We start from the raw sequence: 18,658 nt of genomic DNA, 5'->3' as shown, positions 1-18,658 counted from the left end.
GACACACGTGTCTCTACGCCACACCATTTGAAACTGCTTTTGGGAATACAGCCCACTCGTTATAAAAAAATTCACTCACATCATCTATAATGGGAAGCAAGATACATTACAACTCATAGGATTTACATTTCTATATTCACTAGAACCGAACCAATTGCTATATATCATTTATTAGAATTGCCTGGCCTCCACCTCTATTATACATGAATGTAACTGAAAAGGCATTGGAAATACATAATTTAGCCTGCATATGGAGCATTTGAATTACAAACTTATCTATTTAGTTCCTTTATGGCCCTGCTTTATTGCATCATTAAATATTCAACAGGCCTGACAGCACCAACTTTTGAATTTAAGACCAATAGGTTTTACATCCAATTTGTTAAGCAAGTTTTCATCAAAAAGTCATATGAGGAGGCACAGCTTACAGAAACACTCATGTCACAACAGACATGTTTCATTTGAATGATGAAATTACTATTTCATTACAGCAGACACCCCGAGGACTGAGTCACGTGCTAAATCATTGGATGTTTATGAGGTTAGTCATTGAAACCTGAATATGGTAGTACATCAGAAAATCTTTAATATGAATTATAGCCTAGGTAGACAAAGTCATAACTCTTCAAGTAACGTTGTGACTTTCTGCATTAGCCAAGGTCCATCTCTCTTTGATTGGGTGAGATTATTGATCTCCATTCTTTTTTTTTTTTCTGCTTGTGTATTTCATTCTGGGCAATTAATGACAGTTATTAATGTGCTTGTGACTGAAAAAACACATAAATTAGTCATGTCGCCCCTTTCTTTTTATCCACCGCATTTGAGAGATGGAGGGAAAAGCATGTGATTGCTGGTGTGGGTCAAATCATGATAAGCGCAGAAGAAATGACACAGCCAAAATAACATCCAGCAACTGGGGCATGAGGACACTATCACTCCTACTGAAGAAACACATTATCGAATTATTATAGAAACCAAACATATCATTTGAATAAATGGAGTCTGTGCTGAACATGTTGACCCTAGTACTGTGACCTGAATATTGCATAAATAGCAATAGTATGGAACGCCACGATTTTTAGATTTGAATGCAAGCTGCCTAAGAGTGACAGACTGTGACAGACATGGATATTATTGGCATTGGCCAATAACATGGCTGCTTGGCTCACTCACAGAGGTGTTACATCAACTAACACCCCTGTAAACGAGGTTTCTGACACCCCTGTTTCTGTTCTCAATTTAGGTTAATTCTGTGTAAATAGTGTTTTGGGTAAATATACATATACTTTCAGCTTCAGTGATTATCTTATTTGTTTACATTACATTAGATTATAATATAATTAATACAAATAGATTATCTATCTATCTATCTATCTATCTATCTATCTATCAAATATATATTAATATACATATACACACAAATTAATTTATTTTTAATTTGTTGTATTTGTTGTAAACACACACACACACACACACACACACACACACACACACACACACACACACACACACACACACACACACACACACACACACACACACACACACACACACACACACACACACACACACACACACACACACACACACTACAGAAATTCATACATATTAATATAATATAATATAATATAATATAATATAATATAATATAATATAATATAATATAATATAATATAATATAATATAATATAATATAATAAATATACAATTCTTTAAAATAAATGCCACTGGTTTGATCATTTATCTATTGTAAATATTCCTACACTTTTATTTGTGATTTAAAATGGCACTACTTAACTTGCTGTTTTAAAAAAAAGTTGTATTAAAACAACTGGAGTTCCTCTCAGGTAAATAAGAGTGAAAATGCTTCACTCGTGGACATCAAGCTCAGTTCTTGGCATGAAACGATGCTGGTTTCACTTAATGGAAGGCTCATTGCAGCCCTTTGTGTGGGAAATTAAACATCCAAGCACCACAAGGGCCATATGGGAAAACAGTTAATCAAAGGTTATGCTAATGCACATCAGGCTGAGAAGAGCTCTGGGCTCCCAACGCTTGCCTCCCCTTTATGCAATAAAACAGTTATGCAGGAGACATAAATGATGAGACATTACTATTCATAACCAAGAGACTACCCAAACCAGATGTCAGAATACACAACTGCTGTGCTTTTGGTCAGATTTCCAATTTATTTCTCGTTATTTTAAATTAATATGTGCCACAGAGCAGTGAAACAAGCTTCCTAATTTTAAAGTAAAGTTTGTATATACTAATTTTAAAATGAAAGCCCGACCCTCTGCTAATGTCACGGGGAACATCCCGATTGATCATTTTGATGGCTTACACTCATTTATAAATGCAGGCAAAGAACCACACAATTGCATGCGATAGGTACATGCCTCTGTGACTGAAACAAATTGGCACAAACTTCATGAATTATTGAGGATGACACCAAATAACAGTGGACAGAGCAAAAAGTTATCATCCACTGCACAAGACAGGAGGGTGCAACTGTTGGAAAAGTTTCTCTCTGTTTGCTGTTTGGAAAGGACAGAGTGATATAAAGTTCATGGGCAAAAACTATTGCTAAAACTAAATCTCTACAGGGAATGAAGTCAAGTTGGTAACATTGGTAACAAGTTGGTAAAAATGGAAACATTACAATAAAAATACAGTTCATTTGTGATAACGTTAGTGCATTAACTATTAATTAATTAATTAATGTTAATAATTACAACTTGATTTTAAAAATGCAATAGTAATACATGAAATTAGCATTAGTTGTTGAAATTAACATTAATAAATGCTGTAGAAGTATTATATATATATATATATATATATATATATATATATATATATATATAATATTATTTTATATATAAAATAATGTTTAAAATTTATATTTTTATATATTATATATATTATTTATATATATATAAAAATATAATTTTTAAACATTATTTTGTCTTTGATGCAGGTGTAAAAAACCAGCTAGCAGAAATAAACATAGAAACACACACACACACACACACACACACACACACACACACACACACACACACACACACACCATCTTGTCTAGTGGTCACACCTTAATTTAGCACTTTTTATAGTATTACATCCTTCTCATGACCATTTAATAATTATTCACTTTTTAGTGCAAGTGAATCTCTTTTTTTGGCCTATTTTACCTGTAAAAGAAAACCTGCTTAATAATTATGCACATATTCACTTCCAGCCCTCATTAACAATTATATATCACTTATAAATGATTATATACAAAATTAATAGTAGTTATTAAGATTAATGTGGTTTGGATTTGGTAAAATATGATCAGGATATCAACTTGACTAATAATAATGCACGGCTATCTGTGCATTAAACGATTTTAATGCACTTCGCGACGGGTGGTGCTTTGCCACCATGACGTGCCTTGAAATATCCCTAACATTTTTACATATGTATATAATAAAAATAATAATACAAATCCAACCATTAGCTTTCAATAGGGAGTCACAACAACTTTACAAGTCATTCTGGGTTATTAAACAGTCAAATGAGTCCCATTAACAGCACACAGGGAACATTAATGGGAAGAGAGGAGGCCTCAGGGTTTGAGTTCCTCCATAAACACAGATCATGAGCATCTACTCCCTCTTCTGCCAGCAACAGCAACAATTAAAGTGTTTCATTTCCTGTTGGCCTTCTCCCATTTCCTCTCGGCTCACAGCAGTTTTGCAAATGCATCAAACTCTTTCCAGCCTGTAGGAAAGGGTGTCCCGAGGAACACGTGGAGCCCTGTAATTGAGACCGAGCCATGAGAGATGATTCACTTCTGATGGAGAGTGATGGATGTGACTGAGGGTGCGTCTGCTCGCAGCTTGGCAGGAACGTAGATGATGCATCATGCGGGCCGAGAAGAGAAAAAGAGAAATTGTTTCATTACTTTTCAAGGTGCGTCATGCTGGACTGATATTAGAGGGAGAAGAGGGAGGGCAGCAATTAGAGGACGGTGGCGGCTTGATTTATCAGAACATCACTTTGATGGAGTATTCCAAAACGATGAAATTCTTTAATAAATCCCCCTAGGCTGATGCTGACAGGGCAAAAGTGCAAAGTGGCTGATATTGTCCATAAAGCATTTTGGTGTGAATATTTAGCTAGCGGAGAACAGCTATACGCCTACAGATAAGCACAAAAGGAGCACTGCACCGCTGTGTGCGGAGTGAGGTTGGATAGGGAGAAAAAAGGGAATAGAGAGATAACAGAGCATTACACTACTCTTGATACATAATATAATGATGCTGCAAAAACTTCCTACATCACTGTGCTAGTTTCATGTCTCTTGTATCACTCCATATTTACATTCTTCTATCACAATAAAATAATAATTAATGAATAAAATTAATAAATGAATACAAGATAAATAAAGCTAATAATTAATACATATTTGTGCATTAAATATGTATTTCAGTTATAATAATAAATATAGCTGCGAGCAGCGATGGAGGGCCCAAGCCAGTGACACCGCCACCCCGGTGGGCCACCGGCTTGGGCCCGCAATCGCTGCTCGCAGCTATATTTATTATTATAACTCAAATACATATTTCTCTTTTTCATAATGACCATTTATTTGAATCATTATAAGCTTTGCGCCACTCCAGTCACTTTCTTCTCACATTATAGAATAAATAAAATTAATAAATAATAAAATAAAGCTAATAATTATTAAATAAACAGAAATCAAATATGTCCAAATAAAAATAATAATATTTTTAACACAAATACATAATTTGCATTAATTTGATTATTTATTACCTTTGCATCACTACACAGTCATTTTCTTATCACACATCAAATTAATAAGTTGATAAAATAAAGCTTATGAATAAATCATAATTAAATGGACATTAAATAAGTATTTGGGTATTTTACACTCAAATATATAATATTCACAAATGTATTCAATTAGATTTACGTCCTAATTTGTGTATAAATTATTAGCTTAGCCTGATAAATTTCAGAAGCTAGGAGAGACATCTGAAAGCGAAGACTTTATAATACTGTAAAATACTGTAGTAATAATAATAGGTAGAGCTAACAATGTATATGCATGTCGTACAAACAACCTTGTTGTCAACACTCCCTCAGTGCTTTTACTACTGAAAAGCCGCATTAATTAAGTGCACCAGTGCCACCCCACAGCTCAGAAATACAGTTAAACTAGCACTATTTGTAGCAATGCTGCTGCACAACTCTGCTGAGAGAGCCACGTGATCTCACACACACACACACACACATCTTCGTGGGGACTCTCCATAGACTTAATGGTTTTTATACTGTACAAACTGTATATTCTATCTCCTTACACTAACCCTACCCCTAAACCTACCCATCACAGAAAACTTTCTGCATTTTTACATTTCCAAAAAATCTCATTCTGTATGATTTATAAGCTTGTTTACCCATGGGGACCCCAATTTAGGTCCCCACTGTGACACGAGTCCCCATGAGTCTGTGTGCATCCAGGTTGAAGTCCCCACCGGGATAGAAAAACAAGTACACACACACACACACACACACACACACACACACACACACACACACACACACACAATAAAAAAAACCCAGCCCAAATCACATTGCTAGCTCTTAACTTATGCTTTTAAACTAGTAACAGAGGCTTGGGTGTGTCTTCTGAGCTAGTAATGTCTTTGTATTCCTGTATTTGGCTGTAAAGTATTTCTACACACAAGACTGATTTAGGGATAAATTAAATAATTGTCTTTGTACACAGTGTCCATTGTAAAACAAGAAAGCGCCATCAGTGTTTAACAGTTATCTGAAGAATACCAACATTGGTCAACACAAACAAAGCACTGCAGTTACAGTCAAGACTTAAGTCTGCAAGGTCACATGATTCACTGTGAATGGTCAATCGAGTTCATGGTAATTTTCCACAATTAATGAGCCCCTTAGATTTTATTGCTCATTCATTCACTTTCATTTCTGTCACTCGCACACTTTGTTAGCAAATTACTTATTGAACACAATTAGTGGTGTTTTCAATCAAGCACACCTTAAAAAAATTCCTTACAAGGAGAAACGTCTGTTCCTTCGTGCTTTAATGGCCTTGGTTAAATGAACTATTCAACAGCTGCAATGTGCTCCAGTAAAAATAAACTCGAAAACACTCAGGTGACCACTGGGAATACACGGGAAATGTCTTCTTCAGGCTTGCTTAGTAACTTATCTGAAAGAAGCAGATTTTTGACAGATTGTCCCTTTAGATGCACTGTGAGGTTTCATGACGGCAGCCAAAATGAAGATGTGCCAGGTCTCTAGCCGGCTGACACTGGTGGTGAGGTGGTTACCACGGTTACAGAAGACACATGGCAAGGTGAGCCAGAAACACCTGAGCATCTGGAGCACCAACAGCACCATTTCCATTTCCTGCAGTCCAACATGGACCTCCACAGCTGCTCAAACACTGAACACAATTACCTGCTGTGAGGAGAGAGCGGCTTCAATGTCTTACAAGGCATATCAAAAGTGTTTATCTCTCGGCAATGTCTGCTAACAAAGGGTTTTTGATTTTGTCAACAAAGATGAAAAGAAAAATGTGCGGCACGAGCACGATGATAATTAAACGGCTTTAAAACAAACTGAAAATATGACAAGAAAATAACACTGCACAATGTTAATAACGCACTAACAATGTTTATGATTAAGAAAAATTGTTTCAAATAATCATTGTGAATAATTAGTTTGAGAATAGTTTGTTATATGAATAGTTTCAAAATAAATAGTTAGTTACACTTTTGATCAATTTAATGTGTCCTTGCTGAATGTAAGAATTCAATTCAAAATGGGTTGTTCTGAAGCTCAGTGAATTCTGAGATACTGTGATACCTTTGCAGTAAGTCAGTTTGTGAAATTTCATCCCTGCACAGAGATTCCACAGTCAACTATAAGTGGTATTATTGGAAAGAGTTTAGGAAGAACAGCAACTCAGCCACGAAGCGGAAGACCATGTGAAGTCACAGAGCGGGGTCACCGAGTGCTGAGGCGCATAATAAAAGTCACGGAAACACTGCTGATTCCATTCCTGTTGATGGACCCCATTGACTTCCATAGTAGGAAAAAAAATGCAATGGAAGTCAATGGGGTCCATTAAAGTGTAAGTTGCAGGTTAACCACCACAGCCAATTAATGTGTAAATTAAAGTGCTCTATATGTATATATTTAATTATTTCTGTCTTAAAATGCGTTAAAATAACATTTATTGGGGTTTCTTCAAAGGTAGCGTGTTTTTTCAGTAACTGGGTGATGACGTCATAAGAGGAACTTGCAACCCATACTCTGCTAGATTCTTACTGTATTATGACTATTTGGAGAACGACTGAGGATGTGGGAAACCATCAAATTCTTTATGGACCACAGCCCTCCAATTTTTAACCGGTCAGGCGTGAGAGAGGGGAGGAAATTACCAGGACCCATGGCACTCAAAGAGTTATTAATGCTTGGTGTGAGGAGAATGAGTGGAGGGTTGGCCAGGTGTCCTGGTGAGTAGCTACGTTAGAGCTAGTCTAGGCTAGCCTGGTGCAAACTTAACCCGGATAATATAAGGGAACAAGCCAGTCTTTTCAAAATCTTGCCGTCATGTAGAATAGCAAGGAGGGACAACGACTGAAGACATTATTTACTTACATGGTGTCAGTCCAAATCAGAGCTGTAGAGATGCACACACTGCACAGGCACCAATCGCTAGTCTCATCGACGCCTCAAACGTCATGTAATACCCTTCCTCAATCCACGCTTTATCAATTTCTCACGATTTAAATAGCGATGTTTATTGTCAGAAAAGAAAAAGAGAGATCGATGTCCCCATCACTGTGTTTGTGTGGGCTATGCCACCCAATGGAATCAGTAGTGGAGAGTATGTGCTGCCGTGAGGTGAACGCGTTTTGGAGTTTAGTGGAACAGCTCGACCTGCGACCGGCTGATCTGACGTGCCTGAACCCGTTTGTTTTGCTAATAGCTTATTCTCATTTCAGGCAGGATCATGGTCCCCTTGAAGTCAGCACACACGAGTATGTTTACAGTTGAGTTATTTTATCCATATTTTTTTTATCAAATAAAACATACAACCAACTTATCTGTAGTTATGTAAGGCATCTATAGCTTTCAAAGAAATACAACATTGAAGAGTACCATACTTAATGCATGAGTAATTACATTTAGCTGCTAGCGTACTATTGACTATGCTGGTAACTCTACTAGTGAGTTCCTCTTATGACGTCACGCCCCATCTAGTGGAAGGGAGAGGGAGCGGTTAAAACCACTGTTAAAAGTGCCAACTTTTCATATTATATTCAGCATTTTAGTATAAAAAACAATGGTGGGTGGTTCTTATCTTTATGTTTAATAAACACATTGCATTATCTTCGTAAAAAATTTAACCTGCAATTTACACTTTAACTGTTTGGTTACAGAGATTTGTGTTCAGCAGAAGAAAGAAATTCATGCATGTTTGCAACAACTTGAGGATAGGTAAATGATGACAGAATTTTCATTTTTAAGTGAACTATTCCTTTAAGAACAAACTCATTACAGGCCTTTAATGCATTTTCTTTGGAGAAAAATTTAACATTAGCAAGTCTAAACTTAAGTTCTCTTAGATCTCACAATAGGAAAAGTGCATTTTGCCTCAAAAACAATCCCTCAATCAACATTTCAAGGGTTCTAGGGAAGCTTTGACACAGGTGAGTTGCTGAATCTAAACAGTGCGGAGCTGTTTAACTGTGTAAATGGCTGATTCATCCATTCACTGAAGTCTGACAAAGAAAGCGAAAAGGAAAATCCAATGCTGTGATGCCTTTTTGGGATGTCATAAGGGATTGTGCTTTGTGGCTGAGAAAATCTCTTTCTATTAGATAGATTTTTTTCCCACGGAGACCTGCAGGTTTCAGAAATTTGATTTCTGCTTGTGGAAGTGATTTACAGCAGCAGTGTGTCAAACTCCCATTGGGACGAGGCTCAATTCCAAAAACACTGCTTCACTGATTTTCAATGGCTTGCTCAAGTGTTCCCGCCTCCAAGGGAGAGAAAAAAAATCCCACTTTGACGAACATCATCAATCCGAATTGAAGTATTTAATGTCAGAAATTGACAACATGACTGTCTCCGAAGTGATACCCAGAAGAGATGGCAAGAATGTAATGTAAATGCCTCAGTCAAATTATCATGAAATATTTTCGGAGCATGATGCATATTTCATTTTAAATGTCTTTTTTGCTTACAGTACGTTAAATAAAACATCTTACTGCTAAAGTTGTAAATCGTACAGGGCAGTGTTTATGATATATTCAAAATGGTAATTCGTCTTTCTGAATGAGTCATTAAAGGATCCGGCTCATGAGTCAATCGTTTCGGGAATAACTCTACCCATTCATAAGAGGCATCTATCTATCTGCTCATGAAATCACACAAGTTTTTGAATCTCTAAAAAGAATGCGTTCATTCTTTTTCAGTCATTTGCTCGTGAATAAAACTACATTGGTCTTGCTGTGTGCTTTTAATTCACTAAAAATGACTGGCTCTTAAGAGCAATTGGTGGCGATTCAGACAGCATACTGTATGTTTTTCAATCACTAAAAAGTCATTTTCTTGTGAATCACACTACACAGGTCTCGCTGTATGTTTTGTGATTCAATAAAAAGAAAATGTTTATAAGAGTCAGTTGCTTATGAATCACACTACTTTGGTCTCACTGTAGACTTTTAAAGGGATAGTTCACCCAAAATTTTTTGTCATTACTACTGACCCTCAAGTTGTTCCAAACCTGTATGAGTTTTTTTCTCCAGTTGAACACAAAAGAAGATATTTTGAAGAATACTACAAAAGTTACCGTCAACTGTCTTCAAAATATCTTCTTTTGTGTTCAACAGAAGAAAGAAACTCATACAGGTTTGGAACAACATGAGAGTGAGAAAATTATTACACAATTCTCATTTTTGGGTGAACTATCCCTTTAAGAGCCATTTGCACATGGTTTACACTATAATGGTCTCGCTATGCATTTTTGAGTCATTTACTCGTGAATCACACTACCCCAGTCTCACTGTATGTTTTTTATTCACTAAAAAAACTGGAAAGATTGTGATTAATTGGAAATGCAATATTAAATTGCACTGTGCGGTAGAGGATACGTGTGGTCCACAATCACACAATACGCATAAGATACACATTTTACTTTCTGAAGCGTGTGCGTATCTGACAGACTAATATGCGGAGGATGGTAATTGCCTCTTTACAGTGCTCTGACAGAAGATGATTTGTTTGAAACACAAGACAGTGCCATTCTCTCGGAGGAGTAATTTACTGCTGGAATTAGAAGCAGACTTGTTATTTACAGAAAAATGAAAATCAAAGGATAAGACTACTGTTTGTTTGCATTTCTGTGTATTTGCATACAGTAGGTGCGCCTCTTTTTTAATAAATATCTTATAGAAAGTAAAAATACAACTTCGTTTAGTGAGGTGAAACTGCAAAAGTATGGTTTGAAAAGGTTTCGTTCATTTAGAAACGCTTGGAAGGAAACTGGGAAAGCAAACAAAAGCAGTGTGATCCTCTCATAGCATAGACTTTGAAGTAGTTTAACACTGCGCTGTTGCTATGGATACAAGAATAAAGCCTTACGTGAGACTGGTACTCAACCCGAGAGAATCAACACTTTCTCGCAGTTATTTTTCAACCAACTCTTCGCAACAAGAAGCTATGTATAAATCATAATAAGCTAGATATGCACTCCACATAAACATCATTATGCATTATTGCATAAATCATGAATCAGATGCTTTGACAGGAGCGATACAGTAAATCTTTACTCACTGTGACAACGGCGTACAGGTTATGATTCAGTTTTACCCCGAGCAATCTAGAGATATGAACAGAACAGAAGTGGCTGGGGGAGATGGCTTGTCAGGGTTGTTCCTCATTCCATATGGAACAGGAAGGAGGTGTAAAAGAACCAAAGCTCTCATTTTCTGTCAGTTAATCAAAGGAACCATCATTCTCAGTGGTGCAGGGCTGCATATAGTAGAAAAGGACTGTTCTCTAAATCACATGGCCAGGCCAGATGTCATAGAAACAACTGCACGGAGCAAACCACAATCTGTTCTTAATGAGAAATCTGCCTTTTCAGCCCTTACACAATCAATGTAGTCGCGAAGGTGCTTGCATTCGAAACAGGTACCGTATGCCAAGGGTTTTATAAATGCAATCTGGACTACACAGTTTCTCAGGTACGTGGGAAGTCTGCAAGCTGTAGTCTTCCTTTTCATTCAGCATTAATTCCTTTGAGGCCAAGAGCCGCCTGCTTACTACATGAACGGGTAAATACACTACCGTTCAAAAGTTTGGGGCCAATTTGATTTTTAATATTTGAAGTCTCTTTAATGAAAGAAGTCTCATGCTCATCAAAGTTGCATTTATTTGATGGTAAATATAGTAAAAACAGTAATACTATGAAAAAATATAACCGTTTTCTATTTGAATATATTTTAAAATGTACTTTATTCCTGTGATGGCAAAGCTGAATTTTCAGCATCATAACTCCAGTCTTCAGTGTCACATGATCCTTCAGAAATCATTCTAATATACTGATTTGATGCTCAAGAAGCATTTCTATGATTAAAATACTTTTTTCAGGATTATTTTATGAATAGAAAGTTCAAAAGAAAATCTTTTACATCAAATATAATTTTTTTCTCTCATTATAAATGTCTTTACTGTCACTGTTGATCAAGTTAATGTGTCCTTGGTCAATAGACAGCAAGTATTAAACCTTTTGAACGGTAGTGCACACTTATTCTTCCTCCTTCATGAAACATGAGCAGAGTTTCTGTGTAAATATGACATTAAACATGTCTGAAGTCATTACAATGGCACAATTTCTGCACAAATGGATCTGTATACAATTCACACATACCAACAGTCTGCAGTCATGTTGTTCCAAACCTGTATGACTTTCTTTATTCTGTGAACCCCATTGATTTTCATTATTCGGACAAAGGCAGCTGAAACACTATATAAAATATATTTTGTGTTCTGCAGAAGAAAAAGTCATACATATTTGGAACGAGAAAAATGATGACAAGTTTCAGGGATATTTCACTGCTGGAAAGATGAATGTGTATTTAAATTGGGTCATTTATGTAGTATGTAGTTGGTGCCTTCTAGACCGAGAAAAGCCATAAAATTTATTTTTGGCTCATGTGGATGAAAGACAACAACTCCCAGAATGCACTTGCTTCGCTGCCCTACGAGACCACTCCCAAGCCACGCCTACCGGTTACAGAGGGCAGTATCGGAAGAAATGATACAACTAGGCTACTAGTCGGCTCGAAACTGAAAAGACGCCGTTTTATCGTGAGATCCCACCCCCTATGGGCGGGTTGAAAACATGCAGAACTAGCTCCTACTACTGGCTGTAGTCTCTCGCCTCTGGCCAAAAAAGCCTCAGAAGAAAAAAAAGCCTCGTCATTTTGTGTCATCTGAGGTTTTTTTCCAGACACACAATACAGAAACCTCTCGTCTCAAGGGGACATGAGGGAGGGAAGCACGGTCAATCAAAAATACTACCGGGTTTCTACTGATACAAAGCCTAATGCTAATCGGTGAATTATCCCTTTAAGGGTGAATTACTAAAGGAAAGAAACTGAAAGTTCTCATTCCATCATCCAGGCCCTATAAGAAAAGCACACACACACACACACACTCACCTCAGGCAGCCAGTGGCGTTGCGAAGGACTTGGGAAGTGTGCATTTGCAGCTTGCGGTCCTCCTGATGCGGGGACACGTCCCAGGTGGAATGGGGAATAATCACGGTGTTGGTCAAGACGGCCAGAGCGTCCTGGATTATAGGCATCTTCAGAGCATCACATGAGGACAGGTTCCACAACACACCTGCACAGGAAAACACATGCATGCAGCATTTAGCATAGCAAATAGGAAGAGCCTCCTCTTTTTGACTTTTTGCATGCCGCATTTGAAGATAAACTATTAACACTTGAGAGATGGGTAGTTTGAGACCCCTGCCTGAAAGTGACAGCGCTACTGTGCAAGAAATAATGCTTTTCTATTATTATTCTTTCAGAGGAGTAAAAAATGTATAACATTGTCCATTCTATGCTTGAGCTAGCCTGAGACAGGTTTTGACAACGTCTCACAAAGACTCAGAGAGCCACAGAAATGTAGAGCTGAACCCAGAGGGGGAAAAAAAAAACCATAATTTGACAAGCCTGCGGTCTCACATTACAATGGCGGTCTAATATTATTTTAATAACATTAAACTCTTTAACAGCTCCGCCAAGTCTCAGAGGAATATGCGATATGATTTACTAGATGCAATTCACATAAAACAACTGTACTGCATAAACCTACAGATTACACTTTTGAAACAGATTTAATTTGTACAACAAACATCATTTCTTAGCTGGTCAAAATTAAACAGTCTACATACAGTAATAATGCCAACTTTTGCAGACTATTAAAAACATGCCAAGACTTAATATCTTTGGTTCCATGTAGCATGTTCCTGTTATCGTTATCAGTGCAGCCATTAGAGATTTATGAGAGCCATTCTTGCAGAAACATCACACTTGCCTCAGACAGTAATTTGATAAACAAATAGAAATTATGGAGAAGAAGAGGAGGGGGTCATTAGCATTTACATTTTTTTGTTTAGGAATGGATAATGACAGTGGAAGAGGCAATCGATATGTTTGTTCGGTCAAGACCTTTTGTTCTCTAACGTATGCATGACATTGTAATATATGCAGTTCGATGGCGACTACAATGTGTTGAAGGATCTGAAGTACAGAAAGCGAAGCAGATACTGTATATACGCATATATTTGTGTGGGAAGTCTGTGCTTTTTGCTCTAAAGTGAAGTCCTAAACTAGCAGAGATCAATCACCAATACTCGCTTAAAGATTGTGGGCATAACGGTCAAGTGACTGAGCAGCCGTCTCCTTTTAGACTAGTATAAAACCACTAATTTTCATGTTTTTGACACAAAATGATTCTGATGCCTAATTAGAATTTCTAATTACTAATGTACTAAGTACTGCGTCTCTTCCTCCAGACCCCAAAGACTAGAAGAATTCATACAGTTCCACAGCACTGACTAACTATATTAACTTGACCTAAGGTTTTATGCGAAGCAAAATCACATGCAGTCTATCAAACATCTCAAGATCTCCACAGACAGCTCTAATTTTCTTACATCACCATGGTGATTAGTCACACTGAAAAGGTCAAGTCAAATGCACTGCATTGTGGGATACAGCTGTTTGCACAGTGTAATACTACCGTTTAAAACGTTGGGGTCAGTAAGACCTTCCTGCAAGGATGCATTAAATTAAATAAAACAGTGAAAACCTTTATAATGTTTTATGTTTCTATTTTAAATAAACGCTGTCCTTTTGAACATCCCAGAATTGTTTTCATTTTCCACCAAAAATTTAAGCAGCACAACTCTTTTAAAATTTGATAATAATAAGAAATGTTACTTGAGCAGCAAATCAGCATAAATTAGAATAATTTCTGAAGGATCATGTGACACCGAAGACTGACGTAATGATACTGAAAATTCAGCTTTGCATCACAGGAATAAGTTACATTTTAAAATATATTCAAATAGAAAACTGTTATTATAACTTGTAATAATACTTCACAAAATTACTGTTTTTTTACTGTATTTTTGATTAAATAAATGCAGGTATTAAATAAATAAATAAATAAATTAACAAACAAACAAATAAATAAATGTCGCGGCTGGAAAAACAAACACAAAGTGTGGCAATGATAATCTCAGGTACTGTTTATGTGCTTTTTTAATGTTAAAAGCTAGCCTGGCTAACGTCAGACCTCTTCTCATTGAGACGTGGTCTGGGAACCACATGTTCATTTTCTCGTATTTGAGGCGTGGTTTACGAATGCCCAGAGCCGTTTATTGGGCGCTACGAATGTCTATCAAATGCGCCTGTACGTAGCTCATAGCCAATCGTTTCAATTATACCAGATGACGTATGTAGAGCGACAGAAATTCGACGAGGAAGAAGACGAAATAAACTTGCGTTCTAAACTACTAGAACACTATCTAAGGCTGCATCGAAAGGTAACTTCGCGTCTGCTGCCATGTTGGATCCATAGATATAAACAAACTGCTTCGGTGTGTCGCACAGACGTCGTCATCGTCTTGCTGCTCCCTCCCCGTTCTGTGATTGGTTCCCTTTTTGAGGGGAAAATCTGGTCCATGGTGTCCAGGCTGCTTAGCAGCATGAATTAAATCGCGCTGCGCGCAAGGCAGCATGGGGAGGCAACTAACCCAGGCTAGTTAAAAGCATGCAATGTGACTGTGAATATCATTTAGTGCTCCCAGCTTTGTAACGTTAGCTGTAAAAGCAATGGACAATTCACCACAGATCTTGAAATTAAACAAATGGAAACAAGAACGTTCAAACTGTGAACAAACAAGTTTATTATTTGACAAAGATTGTTTTAGTAACTCAGTAGCCTATTTATTTGAATAATGTTTAAATAGAGTAATATTTGTGAATGTGATTATGTAGCTACTTATCCATTTTCTTGCGCCATCAAGATTACTCTCTGGTGCTGTGCACTTGCTGCGAGACTCCGCCCACACGCTGTTCTGATTGGCTGTGGGTTTTGATTATTTTTACATCTCGCAGTCGCGTTGCGCCTAGTGTGGACAGACAAACTATTTGTCGCTGGAATCTTATCGCATCACGTCTGGTTAGGACACGGTGTGAGGTGGTAATTTATACTGACAGATGCTATATCACAGAGGATATCTCTAATTTCCTCTAAACCTCTATAGAACAAACATTCTAATGTTCAGCAGCTGCAAGGACAGAAATGTATTTTAGGACACATTTCACATTAATATATTCAAACACAACCATTGTGTTCTAATCACAAAACAGCAGATAAGCTTGAATAAAAGCAGGCTTTTAGCATGATTTATTAGATTCACTTTACATTATTTCCGCAGATGCATAAACTCTCTTTGTAGAAGGAAGCATTATCAAATTCCCCCAATATTTCATAAACAAACATTTAGGAAAATTGACTTGCTCGAATTCTGTGAAGCTTTATAAATTCTCAGAATGTACATTGTATTTACTCATTTAGCAGATGCTTTTAGACAAATTGACTTAATAGGTAAAAAATATCTTTGTTTAAATGCAGAATTTCAAGAGGTTTAACAAAGAACAGTAATTGCCCACTTTCATTGGCCTTGGTTACAGAAATATTTGTTTCCAACTCACATTCTCAACAGCTCTGAAATGAATCATAACCTTTGATTTGAAGCAAGTGTAAGAAAAAAGTTTGTAGATGAATTATGGTAAAATATAAATTATAACCATTGCCCAGTTATAAAAAAATGAAATATTTTATATTATTGCAAAATATTTAGATTTATTTATCTATTTATTTTTTGCGATGCTTAATGGGTAGTAATTCAATTCAATAATTGAACTTCAAAGAAGTCCACACAAGCATATCACAAGTACCATGAAAATAATAATAATAATAATAATAATACAATTAAATAAATAATAATAAAAAATAATAATAAAATAAAGGCATGTCTTATGATTGGGAATTAAGTAAAAATAAATAAAAGTAAAAAAGTCATTTTAACTTAAAATATATTAAATTGGCTTAATAAAATTAGTTGATGAAAAAAAGATATAAAAATTGCTTAACTTGTTTTGATAAGGTAATGTAATGTAAAAACATATGTTGTCACAACTTTTTGATCTTTTTTTTTTTTTTTTTTACAGTGTTTACGCAGAAGTTTGGCTTAATCTCACCTCCTGCTGTACTGAATGAACGGCCTTGCAGGGGCTCTGCTATTGCCTGTAGTGTGAAGAGCTTTTTGCTAAAAGCCACTCTGTCACTCAGCGCTATGAAAAACTAGCAGATGTCAGAATGGAGAACAAACTCTAAAAACAGCGATGATGATAAATTGCAGAACACTTACTGTATGCGACCTATTAGAACGAAGCCAACCTTCAACTCAATCCAGTCGCTCCTTCCCACTGTCCATCAGCTTCACAAAGGACACGCAAAATGAGTCAGACCAAACTTCTATTTTTCCTATTTGCCAATCTTCACTTTTCCTCTCCTATGCCCTATTCTCTCTGTCTTTCCCTTGTATAAGAAACTGCGCACATTTATGAGTCAGTATGAAGAGGTGGCAGCTGAATACTTGATGACGCTGACCTTGCCATTTTCTTGCTCTCAAACACACACACACACACACACACACACACAGTGAGCCTTTAATTCCAGAACCCAGGAGGACCGACTGTGGCTGATTGCAGGTGGTATAAGAAACAATGTGAAACATATTGGTTATTATTTTCAGCATATTATTTTCAGTTTTTGCAGCATCTCGCGCACGACACTGAGTTCTAAAAACGTGGCGCTATAGTTAAAAGAAATTCAACTTTTAAAAAACGCATCGCGAGACCTTACGTCTTTCCCCATTCCACTGCCCGCGAAAGCAAAGCAAAGCAAAAACGCGCTTTGTGTGAATGGCCTCTTCTTCTGTATACGTTTATAAACGTGTGAGATTCTTATCGAGGTCACTATTTCTAGTAGTCTTCTATCGCTCGTTTTCTTCTTGACTTTCACTTTCTTAAATCTTTGAACAAAAGCATGCATTCTGAAAAGGGAAGAACAACCTTGATTGCTGAACTGAGAGGGTAACTAATCAGAGACCGCTTCTCATGAGGGAACGAGAGAGAGAGAGAGAGAGAGAGAGAGAGAGATAGAGAGAGAGAGAGAGAGAGAGAGAGAGAGAGAGAGAGAGAGAGAGAGAGAGAGAGAGAGAGAGAGAGAGAGAGAGAGAGAGAGAGAGAGAGAGAGAGAAGGAAAGAGGAAGAAAGGAAGGCTCAATACTAGAGCACTACAAGGACATAATTGTCGTCAGTGGTGACATTGACCAAGATCAAATCTCATGCCAGTAGAACACAGGCCCAGATTTAGACGGCTTAATTTCACTTGGGTATCTCACTGTACCGAACAAAAATCCCACAGACATCTTCACTTGTCTACACTTGCCTCTGAGGAGACATGTAAAAAGGTGAATTTCTCTAGTCCTGTGGCAAATAGTGCATGGACAGTGTCTTAAATAATTAGTGGAGCTTACAATAGCAACACTAACATTTACTAACCACTATTAACATAACTAACTACAGTACAACTATTGCTCAAACATAGGGTTAGGGTTTTAAACTAAAAGTATTAGGGTTGCACAACAGATCAGCACCAAATCGGTTATGGCAAGTGCATCGAATTACATTTTGACCAACTTACAGGTAATAAAGTTTACTGTAGCTATGTGGGCGCTCAGTTTTTTTCTGTCTTTTGGCCAAAATCTCATGTTAAAGACAAAGTGATATATAGACAATTTAAGATAGTACGACTTAACTGCAAATGTAGACTAATATACTCTTCTCCGCTCATCAAATACATAAAACATTAGCCATTACGTATAGTGTTTCTTGAGTAAAGAAAATTCTGTACTTCTGAACCAGTTCTTTATTTACCCTTGTAT

General features: G+C 36.8%; 1 protein-coding gene across 4 annotated transcripts in view; it reads right to left on the bottom strand.

Moving 5' to 3' along the window:
- ctnnd2a (catenin (cadherin-associated protein), delta 2a) overlaps positions 1-18,658 on the bottom strand; it is a 324,872-nt gene that overhangs the window by 48,455 nt on the left and 257,759 nt on the right. For all 4 annotated transcript variants that reach the window (XM_084398526.1, XM_084398527.1, XM_084398528.1 and 1 more), the window contains one exon: positions 12,786-12,969. In XM_084398526.1, the coding sequence (XP_084254652.1) occupies positions 12,786-12,969 (184 nt within the window). The remainder of the gene's footprint in view (positions 1-12,785; positions 12,970-18,658) is intronic.

This window comes from Rutilus rutilus, assembly GCF_951802725.1.
Source record: "Rutilus rutilus genome assembly, chromosome: 24".
In the NCBI taxonomy this organism is placed as follows: domain Eukaryota; kingdom Metazoa; phylum Chordata; class Actinopteri; order Cypriniformes; family Leuciscidae; genus Rutilus; species Rutilus rutilus.
Note: the sequence above shows the minus strand (reverse complement) of the source record. Positions and strands in the feature narration are given on the sequence as shown.